Genomic DNA, 15,505 nt, shown 5'->3' on the forward strand with positions numbered 1-15,505 from the left:
TTAGTTCACTTTGCAATCAGCCTAAGCACTATAAATATAACTTCTTGAATTTCCCCTTGAGGATCAATAAAGTATCTATCTATCTATCTATCTATCTATCTATCTATCTATCTAAATAAGCCACAGGTAATGTACAAAGGGTACAATGGAGGGAGCAGGAAGAGTGAGAAGAGTAAAAATTAGAGGAGGCCGAAGAATAGGATGTGGAGGTGAAGAGGAGGAGGAAGAGGACGCGGAGGTGAAGAAGTGAGAGGGAGAGAATGACAAGGACAAGGAGGTGAAGTTAGAGGAAGAGGATAAGGAGGAGCAAGAGGAGGACGAGGAGGGGGAAGAGGAAGGGTAAGAAGAGAAAGAAATAGCCCTTTTACAGGCAAAAAAATCAGTCTACATGTGGGGATATTGTCATGTCAGGCCTGGATACGGCATTCCAGAATATATTTTCCCTGGTGCCTTGAACTAGGACATTACATGTGATGTAGACAAAATTTTGAGAGAGACAACCCGATGTAGACTGATTTTTTTGTCTCAGTGAAATTGCTATTTTGTGTTTTGACTTGGAAAAACACACGGCAACAACATACATAGTGAAAAATAAACTCAAACAGCTCACATGTTACATGCCTTGATGCTGTTAGCTAGCCTAGAAATCTAGACACACCCCAGCGACAGCACATGTAATTTGCAGCCAGGGTAGCTGTATTTACGTAAAGCCAGCATAGATGTAGGCCTAGGCTAGTATTCCGCATTTTAGGCTATGGCAACAAGTGCCCACGTGTCTTCATGATTCAAGATTTCTTTTACCATAATTTTATCATGCTCTTGCATGAAATTTGCACTTGCATGAATTTCTTAAAATAACCAATAACCAATAAAAAATAAAAGTATTTTGTGCAGAAAAAAAACTTGTATGATGATGACTGGTAGATAAGTTGATGAACATCTGGAAAATACAAAGACCAAAAAGTCCTATTCTCTTCTCTCCACTAGATGGCAATACGCTTCCTCTGTATCTTTTTGACAAACTGCAAGCTTGTCTTGAAAGTGGAAGCAAGAGGTCGTCGTCTGGTCGTCTCCAGTCATGAAATGTACCGTAGCAGACGTGCAAGATACAAGATACAGCTGACACGGCTGCCGACTGTTGGTTAGAGAAATGGCCAAAAGTAACTTTGAACGCGTTCAAGTGACGAGGTTTAATATATCTACGGCCTTTTCACTCTAATGCTACTTTCCATCTGCGATAGCGGCACTAGCCTACATGAGAGAGACTACCATGTATGTAATGTTCTGCACCTTATTTTAGCACGCCAGTTAGCCTTCTAGCTAACATCAGCCCAGAAGCAACTTTCAGGTTTACAGGTAGATAAGTCCAAACATACTGGGTTTACCAAAGTTATTGTACACAAATTGGCTGAAATATCAGCATTGCTAACGCGTATACTCTGCATGGCATAGGTCTCAAAACGTAGGCTAAATGGTTAACTGATACAAAAACTAGTAGGCTATTAACGTTACCATGCAGTTGGCCAGTGGTCGTGTTGGATTGAGACGTCCATTCGTGTGTTTCCTTATTTGGCTATGTGGCTGTCAACGGATTTGTTAGTTGTATAGAATGTTAGTCGCTCAGATGGTTTCTAAAACGTGGGAATATGTTGTAATAAGTTGTGTGAAACTATGGACTATTTGACTAATCATCTAATACTTATATAATGAACGTTACAACAGTTTGAACAATTTAGACAACATATTCGAACACATGTATTGACCTACCCACTTGAACTGGATAAATAGTTAGACTCGTACAAACAGATTCATTGCTATTATGTCAAAAGCATATCATGCCTATTTCCAACTGCAGAAACTGCACTGAGAGCTAATGTATGATGGTGACGTCTAATCAGCTTTGTGCTCACCCATCTGTGACCCTTTTGCCACCCCAGGAGTGATAGGGAGCTGTGTGTGGTCCCACTGCACCAGCGCTGGGAGCTGGTGGACGCGTGCGCGGAGCTCCTGAACGCCCAGTGGACCAGGAGTCACGGAGCCCGTGTCCACTCCCTGCGCCAGTCCTGCCCGGCCTTCCCCGTGTGCCTGCTGCTTCTGCGCCGCCATCCTCTGGATGCGGGCACACCGGACGCCCTGTTGGGCCACGCTCGGCTCTCCCGGGTCCTGGGCTCTCGGAGCCTCTTTGTGGAGTCGGTGGTTGTATCGCAGGCGGAGAGAGGGAAGGGGTTTGGGAGGGCACTGATGGAGGAGGTGGAGGCGTTCGCGCGCACAAAGGGGTACACACGGCTGTGTCTGACCACACACGATCAGCAGTACTTCTACGCGCACCTGGGCTACGTGTTGTCAACGCCCGTGCAGAACGTGGGCAACCTGGGCAACATCATGCCCACGGAGCTCCTGCACAAGTTTTGCCGGGTGCCGCAGCACCAGGAGGCGGAGGAGGGACATTCCAAACCGCCCTTTAGGAGAGCAGATCCTCCCAACCTCCCTCCTCTAGCCCCTTCACCAGGCTCTGTCCCTCCTCCTCCTCCTCCTCCACCACCTCCCCCCTCTATACCTCCTCCTTCCCCTCCTTCTATTCCCCCACCACCTCCTCCTCCTCCTCCTCCTCCTCCTGGTCTTCCACCACCTTCTCTTTCTGCTCTCACTTCTACCCCTGCAACCCCCCCACCTCCTCCTCCACCACCACCACCTCACACTTCCCACAAGACCTCCACATCACCTCCTAGGGCTCAGACGCTCGATGTGACGCCGTACCGAGACGCCAAAGGCATGGCCATCTTCTGGATGCACAAAGACATCTGACACGGACCGCTGCACTGGACTGCTGAGCCACTATTTGCACTCCCATTTGACAACACAAGGTTGGAGCAAAGCCATGCTGTGGAGCATCACTGTAATTGAGCTCATTGTAGCTGCAGAGCCAAAGTTTTGTGGGTTGGATATCCCATTGATTTCCGATGCTTAATTGTGGCTTAAGCCTCTGGACTGGTTTCAAACAGATGCCACTCCCAAATACACATACTTGAACACACCCTTGTACTATATTTATACATGCACAGTATGTACATTTTATAAAGATGTCCACATACCATTTATACTGTATGGCCTTCCAAAGAAAATCTACCAGGTAACTAAGTGAATGAAAACAAATGAATGGGCCAGTCTCTCACGTCAAGGAGAACGGACACAGTGAGTGTACTCACTTTGCTATTTAGAGGCCCTACTGCAAGTGTGCCTAAGGACTGTGAATGTGCCTTGTTGCCAAACATGCTTTTAGTGTAAGGATTTATTTATTTTTAGTGAATGACAATCGAATAGAACCATGCAATAGAATATAGAACATGGAATAGAACCTAGCATGTGCCTTGGGCTGTCCATTAAAAGTGGATTTCTCTACATTTCAGGTTTTTAGCTAATCTAAAAAAACTGTGTTGCTTTCGTAGTCACCAGCACTGTACACACATTGTCAGCGACTGCTTTCAGCAGACATATTTCTTTTTATTTCACACCAAACTTCATGACATCATATTTCCTTCAAACAAAATGTACCTTGTTGGTACAGTAAGCAGATGACTACACATAGTCAAAAATAAACCCAGTGTCCTATATACACAAAACAAAGCTCACAAATGACTCTTAATATGTCAACATTCTCCATGTCAGACGAGGCTAGAACAGCATGTCATGGGCTCTTAAAGCAACACCAAATAACTTTTCCTCTGTCGCACGCACGCTATTTGTTTATCCAGCACTGGCTTTGCAAAAAACGATGTCCACAGATAAGGTAGAATATGTTGCATGATTTTATGAAAGTACGATGTATTGCGACATCAGATGCAAGTCAAATTTGTAGTTTCTTATGTCTCATTCCATCGAACTACAGATTCGCTATCCGATCTGGCAAACTTACATAGTGCGGTTATAGCTGATAGAGGGCCGCGAAGCGAATGCAGAAGTGCAGTTCACCCTGTTAGGAGTTGATGAACCACTGAAATGATTTTGGAAACATTATTTTAAGATACACAAAACTCTTTGGTGTTACTTTAAGTGATGTATACAGAGCATAACGAGGGAACATACATCCTGAAGTAGAGGCTACTGACACATTTAGTGTGAATGAATGAGTGAGTGAGAAACTTATAGAATGTACTGTTTTTTTGTCCCTGGCCATTCAAACAAGTGCTGGAAAAGTGAAAAGCATGTCTTTGCCGCCATGGTGTAGTCTTGAGACAAAGTAAGCTACAGTGTGAAAATGGCTTCCAGTGGGTTGCATTTTCCCCATCCCCCCAAAACTCCAATGGTGTCAAAATGTTTCCCACAAAACAGATTCTGTCAAATCTCTGTTAGTTTCCCACAGGACTGGCTTCCAAAAAGCTTGATCTGATAAGACAACATAGGAGTTTCAAAAGACATTTCAGAACAGGAACAGAATTTTTTGTTGTGTGTGTGTGTGTGTGTGTGTGTGTGAGATAGAGAGCATGTGTGTGGTTTTCTTTCGTCTGCCTTTTCTTGACAAGCACAGAGAAAGCTAGTGTAGCCGTGGCTTTGCAGTCGGCCAGTTGGCCTCACAGTAGGAAGAGGGGGGGCAGTGCGGCCATGGCGGTGGCCAGCGGCAGCAGGACGCTGGGAGCGGGCGGCCCGTGGCGTGGCGCGGGGTTGTAGCGGGGGGGCTGCGGGCCATTACACAGCGGCGTGTTGCAGCAGGTGATGCAGATGGAACCCCGGCGCCCCGGGCTGCAGAAGGACTGATACCCAGCAGAGGTGATCAGACACGTGCTGTAGGACGCACACTGCTTACGGTAGGTGACCACTCCTGCCAGAGAGAGACAGCAATCAGGGAAGAAGGGGACAACATTGTGTTACATGACAACAATGAAACAATGTGAACTTTGATTTCAAGCACAAAACACAGTTTTAACTTCATCTGGGGTGGGCCATTTCTAGGCTTTTCCCCCTGACATTGCATTATGCCTAGTTCAGAGGGCACTGTTCCCACCTATTTTAGCCTACCATCAAATGCCTGACCTCTGTAGAAAACTTAGACCCTGTAGTTCCTTAGGAAACAATCAGAATTAATGTGTGATGTACTGGCACAGAGTTACAGAGGCTAGAATATTGTTTTTTCTTTCTACCGGGTTACAAACATCTTTGAACTAACCACATTTCAGCCCTCTAAAAGTCACAAGTCACTTCAAACACAACTGAGCCCTAGCACCAGGTCTTGTGAAGCTGTGTGTAAAATTAAATGTAAAATTAAATCAATATAGAAGAAAAGATGAGTAGCTTACACGATTATTTGTAAAGGAAGGTTCATGCGTTTTGCAAAAAAAAAATATGGAGACTCCCCATAGGACTTTTGGTTACCCAAAATGCATGCTGACAATAAAAGGCTTACTGTATATGAACCCCTTGATGTAGAAGAATAATCATGGTCTCAAATGAAAGGTAACACTCTGAAGTTTTATTATTGGTATTTTGATGTCAGGGGTTCTGATATAGAATGACTACAGAAAATATGGAATAATTACACATAAGTCTTTTGCATTTCTTTGTCGGTCTAATGGGTGTGTATAAGATGGACTACTGTACACATCTGCACAAGTTAAATTGGATAAAACAAAATGAATATTCTATTTCTATGGATTCTTGTGGATATCTCAAGACCCAATATGCTGCATCTACTTATTGCTAAGGATATACACTGCAGCTAGAAGGTAGTAAAGACAAACAAGGTTATGTAGGTTTGGGCGGTACACTGTCTCGTAACAGGTTTTAACTTGTAACTGTTTCGTAAACATGGTAAATGGTTTAGGCCTGATTTAACATGGAAGTGATACTGGGAGTCAGGTTGGATTCTGACCTGAGGTAATTTCCTGAACTCACTCCACATCTGTCTCTCTCTCATGGAGGTGTTAAAAGGTGTTGCCAGAGATAATTCAAGCAAAGAAGGAGGGGACAATGTTTTACAAATAATGCCAAAATGGTGGTCTTTGTAGACACACAATGAAACAATGCTAACTTTGATCTCAAGCATCTATAACCTGACAAAGTTTTACTTGGAAGTGTTACAAGATGCTACTATTGGCAGCAAGTTGGTGTGAAAGACTGCATCACATCGCCAACAACCCTTTAGGGAATGACAATTAATGAGTTCAATCCATTATTGGCTTTCCCTTAAGACATTCTAAACCTTTATTTGAAAACCTTCTAAGGTGTTTGTAAGTGTTATCAAAGAGATTTTAATTTTGAAGTGGGTTACACAACACAATAGCTCCGTTGATCCCTACTTCACATCTCAATTTATTTCTTTTCAGAAAAATTTAATTGGGACGCGATAAATAACCTTCATGTTCATAACTAACTGACAGACAGGGATGAAGCAAGCAATCTTAAAAACCTCAACCATAAAATGTACACTCCCTGCCATTTTGCTGAGCCCCTGTTCCATTTCTTGGCTCCTTTTCAGCGTTTCTCCCATTGCTATGCCCTGCCTACAATATCATCAAGAACAGCAGACAAGTTTATTCACTCTACTGCCAGGTTCTAATTGATCTTTGGTCAGGGCACAGATGCTCTATTTCTTTTTGCTGTTTTCATGTTATCCTACAGGGAAGTTATCAGATTTGTGTGGGCTGAGTACACATGCACATGTCTGTTCCGGAGCCTACCATCCTGGCTGTGGATCACCTCCTTCTGACAGGAATTTTGGATGTTGGCCGTGCAGTTGACGATGAACTTTGGTGAGGAGCAGTCGTTGTCCAGCAGACTCTCCTCACAATGGTAGCATTGCATCTGTATTGGCCAGACTGAGACACACACACAACGCTCACACACTGGGACGCCTTCCACACAGCACCCGAAAGGTTGGTGTTACTCTCGGCCAAACACACACACACACACACACACACTAGACAAAGAGCTTGTTGGGTCGTTGATGTTGAAGAACTCAAGGTTTTAGTTTGGACTTTTTTTCTTGGTATTGAAAATGCTCCATGATCTATATGAAAAAAAGTTGAAAAGTCCAAACTAAAACCTTGAGTTCCTCAACACCAACGACCCATGGACACTTATACAGGTGATTTCCAGTAGTCAAATTGATCAAATATAGACTTTCCCAAAGAACCCTTCATCAAAAATGCTGATGACTTCTTATACTGGGAAAATATAGGCTAATAAATTAAATACATACATAACAATGTTTTATGTGTTTTCCATGCTTTGACAAGTCAAGCAAATGATCTCTAAAGTCATATATTCAGCTGATGAATGCAAGCAAACAAAATCTACTTCACTTGCTCTTAATATTTGGAATTGAATGTAAACTGTCCATTAGAGGGAACAGTTTCCTTTGTGTTATCAGTAGGCTGTAGTGTAGCCTAGAAATCTAGACGAACCCTAACGGTAGCAAATTTATTTGCAGCCAGGGTAGCTGTAGTGTAGATTGTTAGCACTTTTTTAACATCAACACAAGCACATACCATTTAGAGTATACGTTTTAAAGCAGGGTAGCTACAGTGCAGTAGGGTAAAACAACTCAGGGTAACTAAATCTAATCTAGAGGTATTTATTGAGCATTACATTGATTATTAAAACCTCCTAAATATGATATGCACCACACTATTTTACTACAGCCTATGGACCATAGATGATTGGGTAACTCTCTCGCTCTCTCTCTCTCTCTCTCTCTCTCTCTCTCTGTGTGTGTGTGTGTGAGCGTGTGTGCGTGCGTGCGTGAGTGCGGGGGTCATGACTGCACAGCTAGATTTGGTCTGACTCTTGTGGTCCATTCATCGTCAGGGTTTTGTTATAGTCTGCATCCATAGAATTGCTCATCAGCAGAATAAAAATATCTGATGCCTCACCGACTGAGGGGGCGTAAGACACGACGCATTATAGCGACCAAGACAGCATCCATAGAGGACCGCTTTGAAAAAGCATCTTTTTTCTATAGCTGCAGTGCAGCCTAATCACTAAATTGGTTATCAGTGAATCTGCCGCACATGTTGACATCGAATATGCTCAGTGGATGTTTGGGATTCACCAGACCGCTTGTCATTGATCAGAAATGCCACCTCTCTCTGATTCAGTGGCATCGATCTCTGTCCTTTAACTTTTCGATCTGGTTCCAAGGCAGTGTGCAGAAACCTCCGTGGATAGAGAGATGTCTGTTTAATAAACAACTAGACAATTTTACCATATTGATTTTAAATAAATGTTTAGGATGTGACCGCGCAGCGCTGATTCTAATTTATTTAGAAAGTCTGTTGAACAGTCAAACAGTATGTCTGTAGTTGTAAGGTGTTAAAAAACACTTTACGCCCTGCTCTTGCCTGCTGTTATAGTGAGTGTTCCGACTGACGTGTTCCTTTTAGAGGCGAATAGAATTCATAACATTACTTAATTTAGACAACATAGCTACAAAGTACTTACAGTATTACCTGAACTGATGCCTGCTGAATCAATAGTATAGAATATGTGTTTACGAATGTGGAAGGCGGTGCATAAAAGCATGCCCATTGAAACATCTCTTTTGAGGAGTTGAACAAAGATCGAATAGCCTAAAATGAATTGAATAGTACAGATTTGTGTGCGTGTTGACTTCAAATCAACATTGATTGCTCATTGATTTAAATCAACCAACCGATAAAATAGCAATCAAAACTATATTAATCATCTGCTTAATTGCGCAGTCTTGTACAAGAAAAGACATAAAGGCAGTACTAGATGTCCAAAACACAAGAGAGTTATTCTGTCCATTACTCGCTTTTTATGAACAAAATCAAAACCAACATTTAGGGGGAAAAAGACAGATACCATTGACTTTTAGAAAAAAAAATGTGCCTTTACCTGAGCTCAAGACGCATCCACACAAACAGGCGAGGAGAACAAACGATCGCATTTTCGACCAACTCCATCCAATAATATCCCGTTCTCACTGGTTTGTTATCAGTCAAAAAGGTAAAAAAAAAAGACGTTTAGATTTTAAGTCATGACCATCGAGGCACAGAAGAACATCTGTCAGCAGACAAATTTGCTCTCCAGAGAACACCGTGTAAACTTGTACGTGGCTATGCCCTCGCAGTTCATGATGCACACTGTAGCTGTGCGTAGACACACTCAATCGCTATCTTCACGCTCTACAGCCGTGAAGCAGTAATGCGCGTTGTAATTATTTTCCTCTCAGTCACAACTGAAAATGTGTTTGATCAGCATCATTACCCTTACAGACACTGTTTTGAAACATTGCAGAGAGTTGCATATATGTGGGCCTTAAGTTCAAAATCAAAATTCAAAATTGCCTCGTTAACTAATATGAATTGGATTCCATTTCATCATAATGGCTTATCATAACCAGATAAGGAGTCATCTGTTAACACTTTATCAGCCTAATATTTCCAAAAGGATTTGATTTATCCTTAGTGTTTAGGTTTAGGTAAGGTTAGGCATAACATTCACAGAGTAGATTTGGCAGTGTTAGTGGACTGTTTTTATCCATCAACATCCTGCAGGAATCTAATGAATATTTTTTTTATTAGACACTCCTTCTTAGTTTACTCATAATTTGACAAAATGCAAATAATTTTTTTAAGTCATGTACCACAAAGGCTCCTCTAACCCAAATGCTGCAAAAAGTGAAATATTCTCTTTCGAATTTGAGATGAATTCATTTGTTCTTCATCACAAAAGCAACAAGGACAGTCCATATTGTATGAGATGTGCTTGGCGTGGTGAGCACAAGCTGATGTAGGTGTGAAACCATAATGGACCTGGCACATAGAAATCTGTCATTTGAGATGAAGGAGGACACGTTTAGAGAGAGCTAAGACAATAGAGATAGGGCTCTTGACAGAGGCAATGCCAGTGAATGTCAGAGGAAATGTCAGAGGCTATATTCAAACCACACGCCTCTACACACATGTAGCACTTACACAATAGCAAGCACATACAGTGCAAGGTTATAGCATTCAAAATGTAATGAATGTCCCTACTAATCTTCTGAAAAAGGACTCTAGTCTGTGGCATATCCAGAGAGAGTCAGAGAAGCTTACTTCAAAAGAATGTGTGATAGTTTTGTACCATGGTGAGACATTTTATCATGGCATTTTATTAGTCATTATTCTTGACACTGAAGAAATAAAAAGAAAATGTTGAATCAGCTTCCTTAATTAAATTCAAATGCATCTTATGGTTCATGTTCATTTTGATAGTTACCATGGCTATGACAGAAACTTTTCTTTTAAAATAAATGTATAATCAAAGGGACACATGAACTTGAGAGAAAGGGTTTATTTCTTGGGTTTTCAATTGAGCCATAAATTAACATTTTTTATCTTCATGATTTCACTGCCTTAAAATACATTGCTGTTTATGGCTTCATTTGATTTCTGGTGGAAATGCTATGTACATAGCACCTTGGAATACTATTTACAAGACAAAATAAATCCAAATGAGAATATTCTGGTCAGATTCATACACAAAGAAGACAAACCTTGCTAGGAAAAAAAACTTCAACAGAATGAAGCATTAGAAATCAAAGCGTAAAAAAATATCAGTAAGAATAAAAATGCTTATAACAGCAACACCATTAACAATAACAGGAACGACAACAACAATGACAACAATAAAACAGTTTTATGCTAGTATAATTCTGCAAAAAAATAAATAAAGTAAATAAATATAAAAAGCTGCAACCACCCCATATCATTGTGATCTGACTCACAAGTCCAAAAAGGAAACAAAATGAAAAGGAAGGTATGGCAAACATATGATATACCGCATAGTCCAGGTCAGTGCTATCATGGTGACATGGTATTGCAAAGACACCTCTCACTCTATTAAAAAACAAAGGCTACATGAATGGACGAAGAAGAAGATGGTGAGGCCTAAAAGACAGCTTTAGCAAGTCTAAGGACAGGTTATGAAAGCTCGGGGGAACACATTTATGGCATCAGAGAGGCTGGAAGTGGCTACACACAGATTCTAAAGGTTACAAGCAGTTTATGAAGACAAAACGAGGAGCAGTCCAAGAAAGCTGAAAGAGATCTTAATGATGAGTTGATAAGGAATTAGGGGGCTCTCTGGGACAACTGCCCCCCTGAGATTAATGCTTTGACCACAGGGCTGTATATTGGGCCTTTTGCCCCCTCCTGGTTTTTGCCACCCTGTTCATTTTTACAAACATTATGCAGAGACAGGAGGTGTTTCTAGACAAAGTGGTTAGAGATGTTCTAAAATGGAATGAAATGCTACCACTGTCTATGTTACTTTCATTCCGGACACATATGAAAATGAACATTTTTGTCATGTGGGGTCTATATACCACAGCTGATCAAATTAGTTTGGATGATTCTGGAGTGTAACACCTCGTGCCCTCCATTTAACACTTCTAGATGAGCTGAACGTATGGAGATCGGCAGAGGCTGTCTTGGAAGACAATCCATGTGGAAAAAGGAATAGTGAAGCCACAGAGTGGATAAAAGGAAACTTTTCTTGAGAAGGATCTAATAACAGTCACCTCTGGATTTGTCCTACTGTATCATTACAGTCCTCTTCATATCAAGGGAACAAGGGGCGGACAGACAAGGGATCCTAGTGAACAAGTAGGCAAAACTGTACAGACCCCTGTCTCTGCTGTGCGCGGATATCAAAACTTTTCACATAACAGTTAATGAGACGAAAAGCCACTGGAAGCACGTGGATGTGGTAGTTTAGTATATCTGCTCATATTTTTCAGAAGAGGAAAAATCACAGATTTTACTCAGGGGTTACAAGTACTAGCGAAGTCCTTATGCGTCACAGGGACTATCATAAAGATCTTTGTGGCTCATCTCAGTTACGTCTGTGGTGCTTGAATGCCTGCCTCTTTGACAAAGCCCACAAATGACTTTTTTCTTTGCTTAAACTGTACATCAAAATCACTATTCATCTATACAAACACCAATATTGCTAATCAGTGTTTTGTCCATGAATGCAGCTTTTACCGCAAGCTGTCATTTCATAGGTCGTATGATATCTTAGAAACACATTTACAATCCCTGTGCTCATATTTGATTATTGATGACTAGATACATAACCTAAAAACTATCCATAGTCTTCTGGTGAGAACATTTCTTGGATATATTTTTATTTTGGGCTTTGCTAGTTTTCCGCACAATGCCAAGCTACAGAAATGTCTAAATGCCTTCATTCCAAACAGACACTGAAGTGTCCAACGTTTCCTTTAGGGTTGAATCAATGTGTTGAGCATTGCTATATAGACCCTCGTTGCTTTTGTGCTTACGGTACATGTTTGCTGGAATTGGCACCTCCAGTGAGCATTAGATCAAAGAGTAGATCGAAAGCTCACTGTCCTGGCCAATAGGTTTGCTGCTCTTACTGGTATCCAGGTCTGCTGGGAGCCTTTTTGGCATTAATTAGTAAGTCTTAGTATACAGCCACATGTCTTATGGTAGGACGAGTCATTCCAGACAGAACAACTTTAGTGCTTCTTAGATCTAAAATGTTCATGATTAGGAATTTAAGTTTAGTCTTTGATTGGTCGTGATCAGTTTCCAATAGATCCTATTCTTCACAGTTTGGGTCCAGCGCTCGGCACTTGTTACAGTCTCATGCATTTGATCACCGAGGAGAATGTTAAATGCCAAGATACTAAAGTAACTGAGTGACAGGTCATAAAACGTTAAAAGACTTGATTTGTTTTTGAAAAGCGTGTGAGCACAAATTTTAGCTTTTTTAATTGTTGGCAGTCAAATTTCTTACGACTAAACATAACACTACACAGCTTTGTGGTAGACTCACACACAGTTGATCATTATAGGAACAAGATGACAAGGACCAAGGCTGTCTATTATGTAAGTGATGCTTCCCACAGCTGTGGAAGGTGTTTTTTCTGCAGCTATGGCATCCTGTCCGTTTGAGTATCGTCTATGCATGTATATTTGTTTGTTTGTGTGTGCTTGCATGTGTAGGTGTGTTGCTGTTTGTGGTGCTTATATAAGCTAGGGTGAGTTGAAGGTCATGTGTGTGTGTGTGTGTGTGTGTGTGGGTGTGTGTGTGTGTGTGTGTATTTCTGTCCATCTGGCCACCTGAGGAGTGAGCGTTTTCGGGTCGCGCTCTTCAGCGGGAGTGCTCCGTCTTTTCTTTTGAGTTTCAGTGTCAGCGTCAACATTAGCTCAGTCCAGCAGAGAGTGGACTTGTGTGTGTGTGTGTGTGTGTGTGTGCGGGAAGAGAGTAGGCTTGTGTGTGTGTGTGTGTGTGTGTGTGTGTGGGCAGAGAGTGGGTTATGTCACAGACCACCCACACACAGTGGTGTTGTGTTGTGGGCCATTGGAGGGGGAGAGGGGGCACTCACCCATCCACCCACAGTCACCTCAGAGGGCATGAGTTGACATCACAGATAAACTAGACTACTCACTCCACAACGCCTCCTCCACCTCCTCTCCAGCCCCGTTCCCCTCAGAGAGATACGTGAGCTGAACTGGAATCAGTCCATCCCCTCATGTTTTCCACTTGTAATCGCAAGGCTGGGACATAGCTCATGTGGAGATGACTTGCGCTTGACTTATGTAGAGTGCTAACGAAAAGGGCACAAGTTCTGGTGAAAGCGAACAAGCTCACTGACAACCTGCTGAATGCCATGCACATTATGGCAGAGTGAACACTGTGGATTACTACAAGATGCAGAACTTGGCTGGGACTGGTCAACCATGCATGAAACTATATGAAAGCTCAGACACAAAATTTTAGTGAGATGAACTTTGACCTTTGACCCTAGTGAACACTGAGCCCAGTGAGAGTTTACTGATGAAAGTATGTCCCAGCCTTACAAGTGAAATGCTGTCCAAATTGATCCATGGCAGGGCCTATTAATTGCTATTAATTAAGACCCTTGCTCTCTGTTCATTCAGTCATTCATTCATCTCTAGAATCCCAAGGAAGTTTGCCACACAACAGCTGAACGGGGACCAGTCATGACCTCCATCTCTCCCCCCTCCAACTCTCACAGCTCTCAACAGCCTAGTAAGGCAGCCCCAGGAGAGAGCGTGGTGGATGAGGGGTGGGGAGTGGCATGAGCTCTTAGCCTTGGCTGCCACAGGACGAGAGGCTGTCGTAGAGCGAGTCACTCAGGGACTCCGGCGTCTCCAGGGCCTGCGGCCGGCTCGGGGAAAGGATGTCGTCCGGTCGCTCCTTGACCAGCTCCAGTCCACCCTCCTTGCTCACCTCCGGCCCCCCCGGGATACGGCTCTTCCCCCTCCGGCTCAGCCCCATCTGGGGGGCCAATGGGAGACTGCTGGGATCCACCTCTCTGGGTCCCTGAGGCACGGCCTGTTTCTGGAACAACACACAGACACATCATACACTGGCTAATACATACTACTTTAATACAGTAATATACATGCATGGTGTATGTTTCTATACTGTACATGTACAGTATGTCTACTCATATATGCACAGTCAATTTAAAAGTACATTTGCGTGTGGGTCTACAGACCTGGTCAAAGGTCCAATAATTAGAAATACTGCCAGAAATTAGAATTACTGCCAGAAATACGGCAGATACTAGTAATTTATATTTAAAAAATGTAGTCATATTTGGAAGATTCACACTTCCTTCAGAAATTGCCAGTTTATGGGTAGTTTCACAATTGGGGTAAGTGCTTTATATCATGTCTGAAAGAAAGACCTTTAAAGCATGACAGGACATAAAAGAGACATTGACCTTGAACAAACACCTCCATTCTCCTTAGTCCCTCCTTTATGTTCTATCAAGTTCAGAAACAAAAAGTCAGGGAAGGGGAGGAGAGAGAGGAGAGCTGGAAGCGTAGTCAATAGATACAGCACTTTTTTTGAATAATTTCCATGGCAACACCTGTTCTGGCTTGTCAGAAAGTTCTTGGCAATGAGTGTCATCTCTAGCTACATATTCTCTCTCTCTCTCTCTCTCTCTCTCTGTCTCTCACTCTCTCACTCTTTTCTCTCTCCTTCTCCCACTTGCATTTTCCCATCTTCTGCTCGCTTAGTCACAGGTGTGACTGCACCATCCAGTAAAAGGTGTGACATGAGAAGTGATAAGTGATGCTCTAGGAGAGGGCTGCTACCACGCAGACACAATGTGAATGGTGCATGCTAATGACTTCATTGGATGTGCTAGTCTGTGGATGAATACACATCTCAGAATATCTCCTCCTCGTGGGCTCAGGCTGTGACTAGTTTGTGCAGAACACATCTGAGGAATTGCATGTGTTTATGTATGTGGTTTGTGGGTGTCTGTGTGTACGTGCATGCGTTTCACAGGTGTGGGTGAATGGGTCAGATTCCTCCTCTCGTATTCACAAAATAACCCTTTTTTGTGTTCATGGATGAAGCAAGATGAAGTCATTTAGTGAAGCAGCCACGCATATTTCAGTTTTATTCCCAACCTCCCACACAATATCTGACTGAAAAATGATTCATCCTTGCCATCCTTCCAGAGTGTCAGAGGGCAATTTAAATCAAAAGATGA

General features: G+C 42.4%; 3 protein-coding genes across 5 annotated transcripts in view; 1 reads left to right on the top strand and 2 right to left on the bottom strand.

Annotated features, from left to right (window-relative positions):
• The first annotated feature begins 1,060 nt into the window (after positions 1–1,060).
• Positions 1,061–3,399, top strand: LOC143103758 (N-alpha-acetyltransferase 80-like). Of its 2 annotated transcripts, none has more exons than XR_012982942.1 (2): positions 1,061–1,356; positions 1,938–2,054. XR_012982942.1 is itself a non-coding variant. In XM_076267570.1 (2 exons), the coding sequence occupies exons 1-2, from the start codon at positions 1,256–1,258 to the stop codon at positions 2,803–2,805; spliced, it is 885 nt and encodes a 294-aa protein (XP_076123685.1). In that variant the 5' UTR covers positions 1,061–1,255; the 3' UTR covers positions 2,806–3,399. The 2 variants fall into 2 exon arrangements, 1 of the variants encoding a protein (XP_076123685.1); XM_076267570.1 differs by having other exon boundaries at positions 1,061–1,272; positions 1,938–3,399.
• A 1,169-nt stretch (positions 3,400–4,568) lies between these two features.
• On the bottom strand, positions 4,569–6,826 carry LOC143104867 (ly6/PLAUR domain-containing protein 1-like). The gene is made up of 2 exons (XM_076269200.1): positions 6,672–6,826; positions 4,569–4,816 (listed from the first exon to the last, which is right to left on the bottom strand). Exons 1-2 carry the CDS (start codon positions 6,793–6,795, stop codon positions 4,569–4,571), a joined length of 372 nt encoding a protein of 123 aa, XP_076125315.1. The 5' UTR covers positions 6,796–6,826.
• A 3,449-nt stretch (positions 6,827–10,275) lies between these two features.
• The window catches only part of nckap5l (NCK-associated protein 5-like), a 78,514-nt gene continuing 73,284 nt past the window's right edge, over positions 10,276–15,505 (bottom strand). For both annotated transcript variants that reach the window (XM_076267301.1, XM_076267302.1), the window contains one exon: positions 10,276–14,334. In XM_076267301.1, the coding sequence (XP_076123416.1) occupies positions 14,080–14,334 (255 nt within the window). In that variant the 3' untranslated portion in view covers positions 10,276–14,079. The remainder of the gene's footprint in view (positions 14,335–15,505) is intronic.

Source organism: Alosa pseudoharengus, unplaced genomic scaffold (assembly GCF_046254945.1).
Source record: "Alosa pseudoharengus isolate Yale_2024_CS ecotype anadromous, Long Island Sound unplaced genomic scaffold, YU_APseudo_1.1 YU_APseudo_1.1_scf_5, whole genome shotgun sequence".
Taxonomy (NCBI): Eukaryota; Metazoa; Chordata; class Actinopteri; order Clupeiformes; family Clupeidae; genus Alosa; species Alosa pseudoharengus.

Bases quoted from the DNA above. Each gene is read 5' to 3' on its own strand.
- LOC143104867 (XM_076269200.1), bottom strand. From the start codon at position 6,795: ATGCAATGCTACCATTGTGAGGAGAGTCTGCTGGACAACGACTGCTCC. The intron at 4,817-6,671 runs GTAGGCTCCGGA...TCTCTCTGGCAG, and splicing joins GGTGATCCACAGCCAGGATG to GAGTGGTCACCTACCGTAAG.